At 46.9% G+C, this 15,489-nt stretch overlaps 1 protein-coding gene across 2 annotated transcripts in view; it reads right to left on the bottom strand.

The window, feature by feature from the left end:
- The window catches only part of KIF13B (kinesin family member 13B), a 698,786-nt gene that overhangs the window by 384,674 nt on the left and 298,623 nt on the right, over positions 1-15,489 (bottom strand). For both annotated transcript variants that reach the window (XM_086927999.1, XM_086928000.1), the window contains 2 exons: positions 11,950-12,062; positions 9,121-9,232 (listed from right to left, as the gene is read on the bottom strand). In XM_086927999.1, the coding sequence (XP_086784125.1) occupies positions 9,121-9,232; positions 11,950-12,062 (225 nt within the window). The remainder of the gene's footprint in view (positions 1-9,120; positions 9,233-11,949; positions 12,063-15,489) is intronic.

Genomic DNA, 15,489 nt, shown 5'->3' with positions numbered 1-15,489 from the left:
GTGTTGTGAAGACATTCTTCTTGTGACTTGGCCTTTATTAGCCAATCGTCCAAGTAGGGGAAGACATGTATTTGTTGTCTTCTTAGGTGTGCTGCCACCACAGCTAGGCATTTTGTGAACACTCTTGGTGCCGTTGTGACCCCGAACGGAAGGACTTTGAACTGATAGTGTTGTCCTTCCACTACAAACCTTAGGTATTTTCTGTGGGCTTTGTGAATTGGGATATGAAAGTAAGCGTCTTTTAGATCCAGTGTAGAAAGAAAGTCCCCTTTCTTCAGTAAAGGGAGTACCTGTTGGAGCGTGACCATGTGGAAATTTTCCGAATTTATGTAAGCATTGAGAGGTCTGAGGTCCAATATTGGTCTCAGGGACCCGTCTTTTTTGGGGATTAGGAAGTATAGAGAGTATACTCCTGTCCCTTGTTGATTTTTTGGGACCTTCTCTATTGCATGCTTTTGTAGAAGTGCTAGTACTTCTTCTTTTAACAATGTCAGATGATCTTGACTCATTGGACGCTGTTTGGGGGGGATGTTTGGTGGGGTAGCTGTGAGTTCCAGGCAATAACCATGTTGGATAATCTGTCTCACCCACTTGTCTGATGTGATGTTTTCCCAGACAGGTAGGAACTGTGATAGACGTCCCCCGACCGGTGTTATGTGGTCTGGGGGGAGTTCTATGAAGTCACTGTTTTGGGGTTGAGGCGTTGCGGTTGTTATTATTTCCGCGGCCTCTACCTTTGTTGTTGTTACCCCTGTAATTTCCTCTTGAATTGCCTTTGGGTGATGTAGGTGTGAAAGAGGTGGATTGCTGATTTGTTCCTGTATTTTTGAGCCCCCTCTATAGGTGGATCTATGAAAGGAACCTCTTTGTGTTGGCTGTTGCAATGCTCCCATTGACTTCGCCGTTTCTGTATCTTTTTTCATTTTTTCTAAGGTCTCATCTGTGCTTGAACCAAAAAAGTGTCTTTTGATCAAATGGTTGGTTCAATAAGGACGTTTGTACTTCCTGTTTGAATCCTGAGATTCTAAGCCATGCATGTCTCCTTAACATGACACTGGTGTTGATGGATCTTGCTGCAGTGTCTGCTGCGTCTAGGGCGCACTTAATGGAAGTATTAGTTATAATTTTACCTTCCTGTATTAACTGATCTGCCTTTTTCTGATGCTCTTTGGGGAGATGTGTGATGAGTTTTTCTAATTCATCATAATGTGCCCTGTCATAACGTGCAAGTAGTGCCTGTGTATTGGCTATACGCCAGCTATTTGCCGCTTGTGATGCTACTCTCTTGCCTGATGCATCTATTAATTTTGACTCTTTATCAGGTGGAGGAGCCTCTCCTGTAGATAATGAGTTTGCTCTTTTACGAGCGTTTGAAACTACAAGCGAGTCCAGAGGTACATGCCCTTTGATAAATATTGGATCCTTTGGAGCCGCCTTATATTTTTTATCAATTCTTGGGTTTAACACCCTAGCCCTCACTGGGTCTTTGAATATTTCTTCTGTGTGACTGAGAAGACCCTTCAACATAGGAAGAGTACCTGATGTTCTTTGTGCATTAGGTAGCGTCTCTAACAGGAAATCCTCTATTTGAGGTTCTGTATGTATATCTACTTTATGATATTTTGCTGCCCTATTAATGAGCTGTACAAACCCTGTGTTATCATCAGGTGGTGAAGGCTTTGAGGGATATAACTCTGGGTCGTTGTCCTCATCTGACCCTACGTCATAATTTTCCCATGGGTCATCCTCATCTGGGATGGTTTCATCATCCCCTTGAGGTTCTCCCTCCCCTAGATCACTGTCTACATCAGACTGAGGTGTAGATGGTCTTGGTGTGGAAGGTGTAGGAATATTTGGCATAGTGTGAGGAATAGGAGAAGAGGGTGTGACTTTAGGTCGAGGAGAAGCAGGAGGAGTTGTATTTGTCCCCAGTGTTCTCTTTTTTGAAGGAAGAGATTTATCTTCTGTCTGTTCATTCTTTCTCTTCTTCGTCACTACTTTGCCAGTTTGCGGATCGATAAACAAAATCTTTTGTTTGGGATCTGTCTGTTGCTCCTGAATCGGTACCGAAGGCCCTGGTTCCGAAAGGTGCTTATGTTTTCGATCGTCAGTGTTCGGTGTTTTCGGCACCGAGTGTCTACTCGATTCCGACTTCCTGGGTATCGAGTGAGTCTTGGACGACGAATCATGTTTCTGTTTCGACATGGAATGTTTCGATGCCGAGCTTTCCCTTGTATGAAGCTTCGGCGTCGAAGTCGATGTCGACCTTTTTTTGGATCCGACATGGTGGGAGGCCGAGTGTTTCGGTTTCAGTTTCGGTTTCGTTGCCGGGCCCGAGGGCGGGGCGTCGGAAACTTTTTTCTGCGGTTTGACCGGGCTCGAAGGCGGGGTCGTTACCACACGGGGTCGGTTTTTCGGTAAGGGGACGTCGTCACTCACGGTTTGTTGCACGTCGAGTTCTTCGACATCCGACTGGTCCCCTTCCGACCCCGACTGATCCTCATGATCCTCTTCTTCCTCAAGTTGCTCGTCTCCGAACAGCTCCGGGATCGCCTCCGACTGCATTCTGGAAACCTCGTGTCTTCTAGCCCGACGATTTCTAATCGTTAGCTTGGAGGAGAATGCTGCGCAGGCTTCGCAGTCCCTGGATTCATGTTCAGGCGATAGACAGAGGTTGCACACCTCGTGTAGGTCCTTGTGTGGGAACTTAGCACCACACGCTGGACATTTTTTGAATGGAGTCCTTTCCATGGACTCCGGGCTTGACTGCGTCGAGAAAGGCCTCCTGTTCGTCGACGTAGATCAAAGTTTTTTCTTCGATGTTGAATTCGCAACGCGCCGGAATGGAAATGAAACGCGTTCGATAACAATACCGTCGAATTGGAAAGGGAATACGCGCCGATAAATCACTTTTTCCTGAAGTTGATCTGGAGCGTCTCGATCCTCATCCGAACCCGATGGCGGAAAAAAACAATCTAAGGATGGAGCCGATGCCCATGCGCACTACCAACCAAGGGAGGAGTCACCAAGATACAAAAGACTCTCCAAGAGAAAAACAAAGTGCAATCATCCGAGCCCAACACCAGATGGCGATCTATTCATAATGTACCATCTGCAGCCCATATGCCTCGAACATACTGTTCCCCGGACATGTCAGGAGTGTTGCTGGAAGACTGCCTCTGCACCTTGTTGTGTGCCCTGCCTCTCCTGCTGGTATCAATGCATCCTCAGGCAGGCCTCCCACGCGGGGTCATCATAGTCTGGAGACAAAGGTTACACACCTTGTGGGGGTAGTCAAGGGGACCTTCAGATGACACTGAGGACAGTTCTGAAAGGGTGTCCGTTCCATCACTCTGTGTATATTCTCTATTGATAAAAGAAGACTACTGTTGTTGGGGACAAGGGCCCAAGGCTCTGGTGGGACCCCAAATCCCGAGGTGCGTGGAGTCGATGCAGATAGGTCTACAGACTAATGTCACCAGGGAATACACCAGCTGGGCCCAAAGAGAAGCAAAGAAACATGCAAACTCACAGCCCCAGCAGTGCATGGCTGCACATGATGGAAGTAAAAAACAATCCAACATGGAGTCGGTTCCCACGCGCATTGCCAGCAAAAGGAGGATTCACTATATATCTTGAAACTCGAAAGACTGCTATGAAGAAAAAACACCATGCACATGTCCAGGCTCAACACTAGGTGGCAGGAGTATGCAGCGCATGTGTATCTACAGCAAAATATGCTAGAACAGGGAAGACACTGACAAAACAGATGGGGCTGGAAGGCTTTATCTGGAGTCGCAGTGGCATTCCACCCTCTTGCTGGGCCTTGGCAGAGCTGACCTTTACTCTTACTAATAATACATGTGAATAGAGCCACTTGAGGTGGGGCAATTAAGGCTTCATGCGGACTCATTATTTAACCCCTCAGAAGAGGAAATCATGCTCGAGATGGAGAAAGTCAATGCCCATTCAATCCGTGGCACCTCTTTGAAGACATACCTTCCACTTCTTGATAGAAGATTTCAGTTCCTATGCTCACTCAGTCCTTACCCTGGTGGAGTGATCACCAATATGTAACAACATGGGGCACTCTGCCTGTCCATCCCCTCCTTCACATAACAGTACATACACAGCACTGCAGTCCAGTGCCTGCACTTCTCCAGGAATAACAAGCGTCCGAGCTGCCAAATGCCTCTTCATGCGTCAGACTCCATGGACCCAGTCCTGGGCTTTTGTTTCACAAATCACTTTGATGAAGTGCATTAGTCTGACTGGCTCAACCGGAAAGTCTACAACTTACATTATGTCTTTCAATAAAAACCCAGGGCTAGAAAAATTATACTAAATTTGACTTGATCGTCTGCTTTAAAAGGAATAAACATGGTTTGGTATTTTGTAAGCAGGTTAACATTTTAAATTATGTATCCGTGCTGGACTTTTGAGTGTATTCGTTAGCCTGTGCTTGTTTATACACAGCAGAGAATGAGTTTTATGCAATGAATATCGGTTATGGGCCATGAGGGATAGAACAGCACTTTCAAATGCTGTTTGTTACAGTAGTCATGGAAGTGCTGCAATGCTGTGCAATGGCAAACGTGGGATGGTGCGGGGGGCTGGAGGGGGGTAGACAGACACACAGATCTACAGATGCCATATGGAGATGCAGCTGCTACATTCCATTCCTAACGCATCATGATTCCAAAGCTCTGCAGCACAACTAATTTAATGTCTAACAATTCCACATACCTAACCCTGGTCACTTATCCTTGGGATGTGGTACAGGAATGCCAGAGCTGGGCGAAACAAAACCTAACAAGCATTAGCAAAGCTAATAGGCCTGTCCTTAAAGATCTGGCTGCATAACTATTTCTCTTTTTTAATTTTTACCATAAACATATCCCACAAAAATAAATATGTATCTATCGAGAAAACAAGCAGACACCTAAATGTGGCTGCCATATGCTTGCATTAAAACAATTCAATTAACAATCATTCTACGTGACTGTGCGGTTGGTGATTTTCGTATTTAAATGACAAGCCTTACAATTGAGCCATGCATTACATTTGTTTCATTTAAGGAGACAAGAATTAATCATCACAAAGAACTCCAAACGCAGCCAGCTACAATGTCACTTAAACACTTACACAACTTTAACTGGGAGGTAGAAAATAAATCAGCATCTAACTGGGCACTCCGAGTGCAGACAAAATGAATAGCTGGCATTTGAATTGGATATAAAGATAAATACAATAAAACTCTTTGAACCAAACTGATTACTAAACAAAAAGAGAATACTACTAGGTGGATGTGCACAATGCACAGGGACCTTGTTCAGTCATTCAAAGTGAAAGGAGACAATAGGCAAAGTAGCACTCATCCATTGCACCATGCTGTAAGCTGTGAGGGGCAGAAGCAAGATAGGAATGACAATTTATCTGACCAATAGATGAAGCCCTCTGACCAATAGCATTTTTATACATTTTTTGAAAAAACAATAGTCTGGAGACAAACCTAAAGCTCTGCCAGAGGCTTGACCTAACAAGCATGGTCAAAGTCAATAGGTTTTGCCTATAAAAGATCTGTTGGCTTTTTCAATTTTCTATTCCTCTGGAACCAAGATGGCTCCTTTGGAAACAGCGAAAGATGGGGAATCGTCTGTACACCAGGTGGCAGCACATCCACTATTTTGGATGGGAAGGGAGAGGAACTCTTTTCTTTATACAACCCTCACTCATTCTTATAGTGACATCAGGGCTTTAAGTGGGATGAAAAAACTGGGGGGGTCTCTTAAAGTGATGTGGCCAATGTAATTAAGGGTGTGGCTTAAAAATAAATTCGCTAAAAATCTGTGCTTTGCACGTATTTTACTGTCTCTGTCATTGCATCCAGATATACGATACAAGTAACATCATCCCTACAACAAGGAAGGACTATTGGCTTTGTCAATGGTTGTTAGTTGCATAAGATAAATTAAGCAGCAACTATGGCTTGTTGTATATAATATTGAAAAAGCTTCCGCTTAAAGTCCTGGTGACACCACGACAATGTTGCTGCTCCCGAGTTTCAAAAAGAGAAGGGAAATCCAGAGAGAAAAGGACTCTCTTTAAAGGATTTCACTTCCCCTACAACGCTCACTTGGTATGACGGCATGATGTAACTTCTCTACTAGTGAGAAGTGAGCAGTCTGAGCAGCGCACATCCATGTGCCTGCAGTCCCCAAAAAAACGGACCTCTTGTGCCAGGGCACAAAACAGAGCCCGATAGAGACCTGTTTCAAGGCCCCTTTAAAAAAAACTGCCGGTGTTCAGACCCGGTGAGACCCAGCCCACTTAAAGCCCTGAGTGACATGCTTTATCATCCGGTTCACCCCAACTGCTAAAGGTCGGGTGGGCTCAACCCTATTCTAGGGAGCACTTATGAACATTGGGTGTATGGAGGCGTAATCTTAAAGATACAATTACTCACCCACTCTAAAAGTATCCTTTATTAGTGGGGTGGGTGGCTCATGGTCACTCTCCTCTAGACCAGCGAGATACTTAGCTGGCCACACACATCAGGAATAAAATGACAGAGCGCGCAAAAGAAAACTTTTGCCTCGCTCATATATGTCCATTTCTATAAGCATGTTTCTTACCGAGGCTGTGCTCCAGTTTGTGAAGAGCTCCGAGGAGCTGTTAAAAATCAGCAGTAGGAAACAGCATTTTATATATTTTTTTTAATGATCACAAAAATCTGCTTACCTATACTTAACCAGACAAAATGCTAATGGAAAATATAGGACTGCCTGCTAGACATGTATGATGCATCACGTCTGTGTGCTATATTCGTGATACCATGTACCACTCCCTCCACTCATGTAAATGTTGAAAATTGAATAAAACTTATTTGAACAAAAAAAAGCGCTTGGATTTGTTTTGCAAAGTGTCAAGTCGGCACAGAGTCAAGACAGGGGGGTGAGACTGAGAGAGAGTTTGTCTTTCTTTCTTGTCAAAGTAAAATTCCATCATGGCCCACAGAGCCCTTCATGCTTCCGAGATCAATATACGAGCTCCATTCCACTGGCAAGTACCGAGTGCTTTGCAACAGAAAGACTACAGGACACAGGAAGCCTCTACAGGCCCTTTCTGACGGATCTAATGCCGAAGAGGGCTGGTGCGCGTGACCACTCCACCTCCTGCAGGGCTCCAGTGGGAAGCAGCGCCTCGAGGGGAGGGCTGGTGCGCGTGGCCTGCAGGGCTCCAGTGGGAAGCAGCGCCTCGAGGGGAGGGCTGGTGCGCGTGGCCGCTCAACCTCCTGCAGGGCTCCAGTGAGAAGCAGAGCCTCGAGGGGAGGGCTGGTGCGCGTGGCCGCAGGGCTCCAGTCACAAGCAGCGCCTCGAGGGCTTGCTATGCGCTCACGTTTTCGGAATGCAGCCCACCTTTGGGCGTCGGCGGGCTGGTATGCTGCGTGCATTATGCTCCAGCGCCAGACAGGAAGGCTCAGTGAGGCGCGTTCGGAAAGGAATCCCTTTAACTGTTTCCTCCCCCGGCCGGGATGAATTAACGGGATCACTGCATCCCTAAACCAATTACAAGCGTCTCAGATCCATCTGGAACGCGCCAATGCAAAGACCGGGTGTGGGGGACGAAGTCATGGACCAGTTTTTTTTGTGCTTTTTTTTTTTTTTTAAAGTTAACTAGTATTTGTCGCCACATTCACACCACACGAACAGACGTTTCTTGCACCATGCGCACACACCGCAGGAAACTGGGAGAAGACCAGAATTAAAGATTACAGATCTTGGATCTGTCCAGATCTCAGATATGATTGACAACAGTGATCCGCTTCACCCGTTCCAGAGGGAGGACCAGGGCTCTGAGTGGAATGAAAAACTGTGAGGGGGGGGGGGGGGGGGGGGGGGGGAAGGGAGATGGGTCGCTCAAAGGGGCGTGGCCAAAGTAATCGTGTTTAGCATTGTGTGCCGCCCCACTTGTATTTTGCTGTTTCTGTCATGATACAAGTAACATCATACCTACAACAAGCAGTGCTTTAAAGGGGCCGGTACTGTCTGGTACGGAGTACCGGCACTTTTTTATTTTGAGTGGAGGAGTACCGGCACTTCTCAAGAGAAATGCTATACTTTAATTGGCGAGTCCCGGCACTTCTCAAAAACAAGCAGGTACTCTGCTACAGAGTACCTGCACTTCTATTTTTCCATTTCAAGCACTGACAACAAGTCAGGACTATTGGCTTTGTCAATGGTCGTTAGTTGCATAAGTTAAATAAGCAGCAACTATGGTTTGTATATAAGATTGAAAAAGCTTTCACTTAAATGTTTCTGCTCTTGAGTTTCAAAAAAAGAGGGGGGAAATCTGAGAGAAAATGACTCTCTTTAAAGGATTTCCCTTCCCTACAACACTCACCTGGCATGACGTCATGTGTAACTTCTCTACTAGCGAGAAGTGAGCAGTGTGAGCAGCGCACATCGATGTGCCTGCTGTCACCGCAGGACCGCCTGTGCCAGGGCACAAAACAGAGCCCGATAGAGACCCTTTCAAAGTCCCCTTTTAAAAACTGCCGGTGCTCAGACCCCGCCCACTTAAAGCACTGGGTGGGACTCAAGGTGACCATTGCTCAATGAGGTCACAGAGGATCTGAAATTGCCAGCAGGCGTCAAAGCAACGTTCTAAGATGCTTATTGTTGGTGATTGTTAGTGATGCGGAACTGTGGAAAGAGCATCGTGTTTTTTCTGCTTCAATACACGGCCCCTTGAAGAACTCCGGCCCCACTGTGGTTCGACATCCTCTAGATCACTCATGTGGGTTTAGCCGGCAGAGTGCCAAACCCATCCCCTCCTACAGTGTAAGGGAAACAAGCACCTTCTAACATTCATTCAGGCCAGGGCTGATCTTCAGAAACCCCATTGGAAGGCATTCCTTGGGTAACCCACAGCCACAGGCCCTCGGGTCCAAAGAACAAGCGCTAAGAGGTCAAGTAACAGGCGAACATGTGCTATATAAAAAACATAACTACCTAAACATATGGCTTTGGCCAGGAACGTGGAAGGGAACATGGCTACTAAAGAAAAGACTAAGTGGCCTTTATGGACCCAAGCGGCAGTACAACAGAGCACACCTACCTTGAGCAGCCAGGTGAGCACCGAGTCACGATATGGGACAAATTTGTTCTTGTTCTTGCTAGCACTTTGGTCTGCAAGGGCAGAGATGACCAACCCAAGCGTGGTGAGGGACCTGCATGGGGAAGAGGGATGAACATTCAAAGTTACATAGCACGAAGACAAGAGAAGACGAGCCAGGGACAAGAGCATGAAAAGGAAAACCAGGTTCTGCACCCAGTGTATCACAGGAGATCACAAGAAAAGCCAGGTTATGCACCCAGTGTATCACAGGAGATTGAGAAGCCAGGTGCAGCAACCCTGATAGCACACATGATGAAAAAGGAAGCCAGGTTCTGCGCCCAGAGCATCTCAGGAGATCACAAGGGACCCCAGGTTCTCCACCCTGCATTTATATGAAGCCAGGTTCTGCACTCAGCTTATCACAGGACATCAAAGGGGAAGCCAGGTTCTGCACTCCGCTTATCACAGGACATCAAAGGGGAAGCCAGGTTCTGCACTCCGCTTATCACAGGACATCAAAGGGGAAGCCAGGTTCTGCACTCCGCTTATCACAGGACATCAAAGGGGAAGCCAGGTTCTGCACTCCGCTTATCACAGGACATCAAAGGGGAAGCCAGGTTCTGCACTCCGCTTATCACAGGACATCAAAGGGGAAGCCAGGTTCTGCACTCCGCTTATCACAGACATGCAAAGGGAAGCCTGGTTCTGCACTCAGCTTATCACAGACATGCAAAGGGAAGCCAGGTTCTGCACTCAGCTTATCACAGGACAATAAAAGGGAAGCCAGGTTCTGCACTCAGCTTATCACAGGGCATCAAAAGGGAAGCCAGGTTCTGCACTCAGTTGATCACAGGACATCAAAAGGGAAGCCAGGTTCTGCAGTCAGTTTATCACAGATATGCAAAGGGAAGCCAGGTTTTGCACTCCTCTTATCACAGGACATCAAAAGGGAAGCCAGGTTCTGCACTCAGCTTTATCACAGGACATGAAAAGGGAAGCCAGGTCCTGCATTTAGCTTATCACAGGACATGAAAAGGGAAGCCAGGTTCTGCATTCAGCTTTTCACAGGACATGAAAAGGGCAGCCAGGTCCTGCATTCAACATATCACAGGACATGAAAAGGGCAGCCAGGTCCTGCATTCAACATATCACAGGACATGAAAAGGGAAGCCAGGTTCTGCACTCCGCTTATCACAGGACATCAAAGGGGAAGCCAGGTTCTGCATTCAGCTTATCACAGGACATGAAAAGGGCAGCCAGGTCCTGCACTCAGCTTATCACAGGACATGAAAAGGGCAGCCAGGTCCTGCACTCAGCTTATCACAGGACATGAAAAGGGCAGCCAGGTCCTGCACTCAGCTTATCACAGGACATGAAAAGGGCAGCCAGGTCCTGCACTCAGCTTATCACAGGACATGAATAGGGAAGCCGGGTTCTGCACTCAGCTTATCACAGGACATGAAAAGGGAAGCCAGGTTCTGCATTCAGCTTATCACAGGACATGAAAAGGGAAGGCGGTTCTGCATTCAGCTTATCACAGGACATGAAAGGGAAGCGGGGTTCTGCATTCAGCTGATCACAGGACATGAAAAGGGTAGCCAGGTCCTGCATTCAGCTTATCAGAGGACATGAAAAGGGAAGTCCGGTTCTGCACTCAGCTTATCACAGGACATGAATAGGGAAGCCAGGTCCTGCATTCAGCTTATCACAGGACATCAAAAGGGAAGCCACGTTCTGCACTCGGCTTATCACAGGACATCAAAAGGGAAGCCACGTTCTGCACTCGGCTTATCACAGGACATCAAAAGGGGAAGCCGGTTTCTGCACCCAGAGCATCTCTAGAGAATACAAGGGAAGTGCAATCCTGCACCCGGCGTAATACAGAAACTCATAATGGAAGCCATGCTCTGTGCCCAGTACAGCTCAGGAGAATAAGAGGGAAGCCAAATCCTGCACCCACATTTTTAGAGAAAGACAGGTTCTGCGCTCAGCGTGTCTTGGGAAATGACAAGGAAAGGCAGGTTATACTCCTAGTGTATCACAGGAGGTCACAAGGGAAGTCAGGATGAGCATTTCATGTAATGGCTGGTGAGCTGAGACTCTGCAACGCGTGTGACAGGGTAAAGGAGCAAGGAAGCAACATGAAAGATGAAAAGGAAACCAGGCATTACTGCTACTGATGTGGGCGAGGGGTTGCAGTATGGAGGACCTGCTCAGCTGTGTGTCTGATGGAGGCGCAGCGGGTAAATGTGACCCTGTAGCCATTATAGGAGAGGCCGGGGTGCAGAGTGGACAAGGTTTGGATAGTGAACTCTGCAATGAAGATGAGAAGTTTATAGGAAATGTGGGTGATGCACAGGGCACGACACAGATGGATGGGCCGGGGCCAGGACCCTGATCCTATAGCCAGGAGGGCACTGCATGGACACCCAGCATCTCAAGCAACATGAAGGCAAAGTCAAAGCAAGGCACTGTGGATTGTGGTTTTGTTGCAAAATGGGATAATCTGAGGGCAAGACAGGGCTGTTCTTTATTAACCCTTTCTAACCCTGCAGTAGAATGTCTCAAATGAGACAGACATGCAAGCATCACACTGATGACCGGTGACGAGGGATTGGATGGCACACTCAAGAGGATGGTCGCATGAATCCCTTGAATGAAGTCACACACACAGACAATAGCTCATTGTCCATGACAAGAGGTTGTATCCCTCAGCTGGATCTCAAATCCTGCTCCATTAGGACAATACCAACTGGAAACTAATTGCAGCTGCAACAATCGCATGCCGTTTACTCTCCCTTCGCAGATCCTTGCAGTGAAAGGACATACTTGTTAATGTTGCTGCCCTCCTTCAGTCGGTCCCCTGCGGCGCCAGTCTTTGTGGCTCTTTCGCTGCCGGCTAGATCCACCAGGCTCAGCTTGCTCACCTTCTCGCCAGACGTCTGGAGTGGAAACAGAAGAGAGAGGGTGGAATTCACTTTACATCTGAATGGACACTACTACACAACAGTCAACAAACCACCGCGGGTGAAATGCATCAGAGATGGACATAAATGAATAAAAGTTGAGACACCAATGGTGCGAATAATAAAAAAACAACTAATAAATCCTAAAAGTATATCAGTGCAGTATCTTCGACAAGGCGCTGAAATGCTTTGTGCCAGAAAAAGTACTAGAAAAAGTCAGCAAGAAAAACATTGTAGAATTCTAGTATTCCATAAATTTCTGCCTACCAACTTTGAATATCACCGAAGCCAACACCAGCACGAGCTTGCAGACAAGTCTTCGAATACTCAAAGTAAAAATTGCAAAATGCTGGTTAGATCGCTCATGTGTCAGTCTCTCTGCGGCAAGTTACTGACCCCGCTCAAGTTGCACAGGTCCTCCTTGCTGAAAGTTCAGTAAGATGACCTTATTCCCTTTAGGTTTACAAAGGATCCAGAGATCAGAGAGCCAGTTCTAGTCATTTTCCTTCATCTTCTAATAAAGTGTTGAGTGATCACTTGGACCTGAAACCTGGGAAGCTTGCCTGACCCAAGCTTCTTGAAGCATGGCGGTCACAACTCTTTGGTCGTCTCAACACCACGGTGTCTCGCTTTCAAGTAATAGCCGTTTTCCAAAAAACTTATAAATGTAATAAGCTTTATAAAGCTCAAGGATGGGGTGCATTCTATCATGCGTTGGCTCTGCAATTCGTGTATTTTGATTTATGAGAATTTACAACTCCTGCAGGAGAACTACAGATGATATTTTTGGGAACCTGTAACATCCCGCTTACAAGACTAGAGTTCAAGAATACTCATCCTAAACGCTCAAGTTTAACTTTAAGCAAAGGCAGAAAAGTGCCATCACATAACTTTGGGAAATGGGAAGGAAGCGTTTGCTGCTTTAAACCCATTAAACAGATTCGCAATCCAACAGGTAAGTAACTTTGCTTTCTTGTGTGAAATGATGCACACTAATTATGAATGAGATCTAAAATTCGAAAGAAATGGGACTTTGATTTGACTCATGGTAAGTGCAACCTGACCGGCTTATCTATGCATTCATCCTTCTGGGGGTCTGATGCATGCAGAAACCATGCATTAATCTCCAGCCACCAGGTAGCACCAATGGGAGTGCTGCAGAAGCAGGATATGCCCTCTCCTGTGGGCATCACATGGAATTACCAGGGGGAACTTGTTCTATCTGAAATCACATTACATTGGCATGAATGAAAAGGGTTTAACACATTTGCTTTGCACTCTTTAGTAGAATAAACATTCCATCCATGTTTTCACACCACATTTACTGTATGGCAGTGCTTTATTAAAAGTGGTCCATCCGTGAGCTACAGAACACGAAGCGCATAGCCAGTTTAGAAATGTTTTGCCCAAAACCATTTTCATTAGAGTGCAGCAGGTCTGCAGGAATCCAGCTGTGGGTCAGGAGTATGCGGGTCAGACTAGCAGCCCTCTCTGGAGCAGTAGAGGGGTGAAATATGCTCCTGGTTCAGGTTATTGTGCCTGGGAGAGGAAAAATCCCCAATAAAAGACATCTGCGCCACTGTGGCCTCGCTGTGGAAATTACTAGAGCGCAACTGGTGCCCACTGGGAAAAGTAGGCAGGAGGAATTACTGAAAACGGGAAAATACGAACACACAAAACTCTTTATGGGATGGTATGGCATCTTCGAGTCCATATCATATCCCATAAGACCTTTACCCCATCACCTGAGCAAGCGCGGTCACATTCTACTGGCTTGACCCATGCTCAGTAGGAGACGCAGGGCTCAATGTGGTCCAATGGCTACATTTCTGACCTTTGCACCCGGAAACACAGGTCCCAGTCCAAAACACTGGCCCAGTCTGGGAGCTTGTGTGGAATTATTTCCATACCTCTTGGTGCCACAGGTTCATCATACGCTTAATGCGAAAATGGCAAAAGGGACAGAGGGTGCTAGCAACTCTCGGCTACCACAAACTCCCTCCACACGGAATCCTGGTTTCAGTAATCCATATGGAGCTCGCGCGCCTTGAGGAACTACGTACACCACGCCACATCCGCGACACAGTATTCTCCATGCAGCGCTACGGTGCTTCTATGAGCTGGATGGGGCTGTCCCATGCAAGTAAAGTGCCTGACACTTTGTCTTCATATTATTTGTGTGAACTACAAATATTGCTGAATTTAGAAGCCACGTTGTACTCCTGAAAGGATGTCCGAAGAGAAGCCGTACCCCAAAACCCTGAAAAAGCCGAGGTGTTATTTTACATCGAACTTTGAGGAAACACATCCATCAATTTAAGGGTGAAAATATAAAACCCGGCTGTCGCATTGACAAGTTTTACTGTAATGCTTACCTGCAGATGATACAGCTGTGAATAAAGTTCTTTAAAAAAAAAAAGCGCTGTCCTTTTCTAGAAAATAAAAACTAAAGCAGAAAAAAACACAAGATAAATCAGAAAAACTACTATCAAATGCCCAAGTATTATTTGTCAAAATAGTGATTTGAAATTTCATCTTTGCGTTTCGATGAAAAGTGAAAACAATTTGAAAGTTAGGAGAGTGAAGACGGAAACAATTCCCACCTGTGGTGACATGCACTTTGCAGCAGGGTAAAGGTACCCACAAGAAACTAGAGGTTTATGAGGTCACTCCAGGGATCGCGTGACAGCCCTCCCAACATGCCACAATTTACAGTCCTTACGCGGACACCCCGCCATAAATCGGCCCCATTCTCTGGACAGGGGATTGCAAGACGTCAGTGCAGGAGCAGGCCAACACAACAGCACCTTTAGACACGGGCTGTGCTGGCACGAAGGAAACCGCACCAGAGAGCGGCCATAAAGTGGCTTCTTGTGGCCCCTCCAAAGGCCCGTCGCCCCCCGCGAGCCTGAAAATCACTGAAAAGCCGCTTTCCAATAAATCCAGCCCGGCCCTTGTCTCTCCTCAGCACGACTTTTGTCATCACCCCCTTTTGAGGCGCGTCTGAATGAGGGATGCCTGTCTCTCCGAAATGCCAAGGCTATGTCCCAACTGTAAATCTACCCCAGTCAAAGGGGCCGGGGCGCGCAGCTGGCACCGGGGGGCTGGTTTCATAAACCGGCGCTAGCCACAAAGGAATCAAAGGCAGCCGAGAGGGCTACCAGCCCGGGCCTGGCCCTCGTGGCGGGGAGGCGAGGAGGACGACGGGGAGGTGCCTTGGGAAGCTGTCGCCATCTCCTCGGTCGCGGATTTATGGGGGGCTTGAGGTGCCTTTCTCTTTCGCAGATGCGTGTATCAAGCTGCATCTTTCATCACTGTGCAAAGCTGCTAAATTGGGACAGGACAAAGCTTTTAAGGATTAGAGGAGCCCCTCCCCATTTTAATCACCCATATGAATCAGAAG

The sequence above is a fragment of the Lissotriton vulgaris genome, chromosome 6 (genome assembly GCF_964263255.1).
Source record: "Lissotriton vulgaris chromosome 6, aLisVul1.2, whole genome shotgun sequence".
Classification (NCBI taxonomy): domain Eukaryota; kingdom Metazoa; phylum Chordata; class Amphibia; order Caudata; family Salamandridae; genus Lissotriton; species Lissotriton vulgaris.
This window is presented reverse-complemented; position numbering and strand designations above follow the sequence as displayed.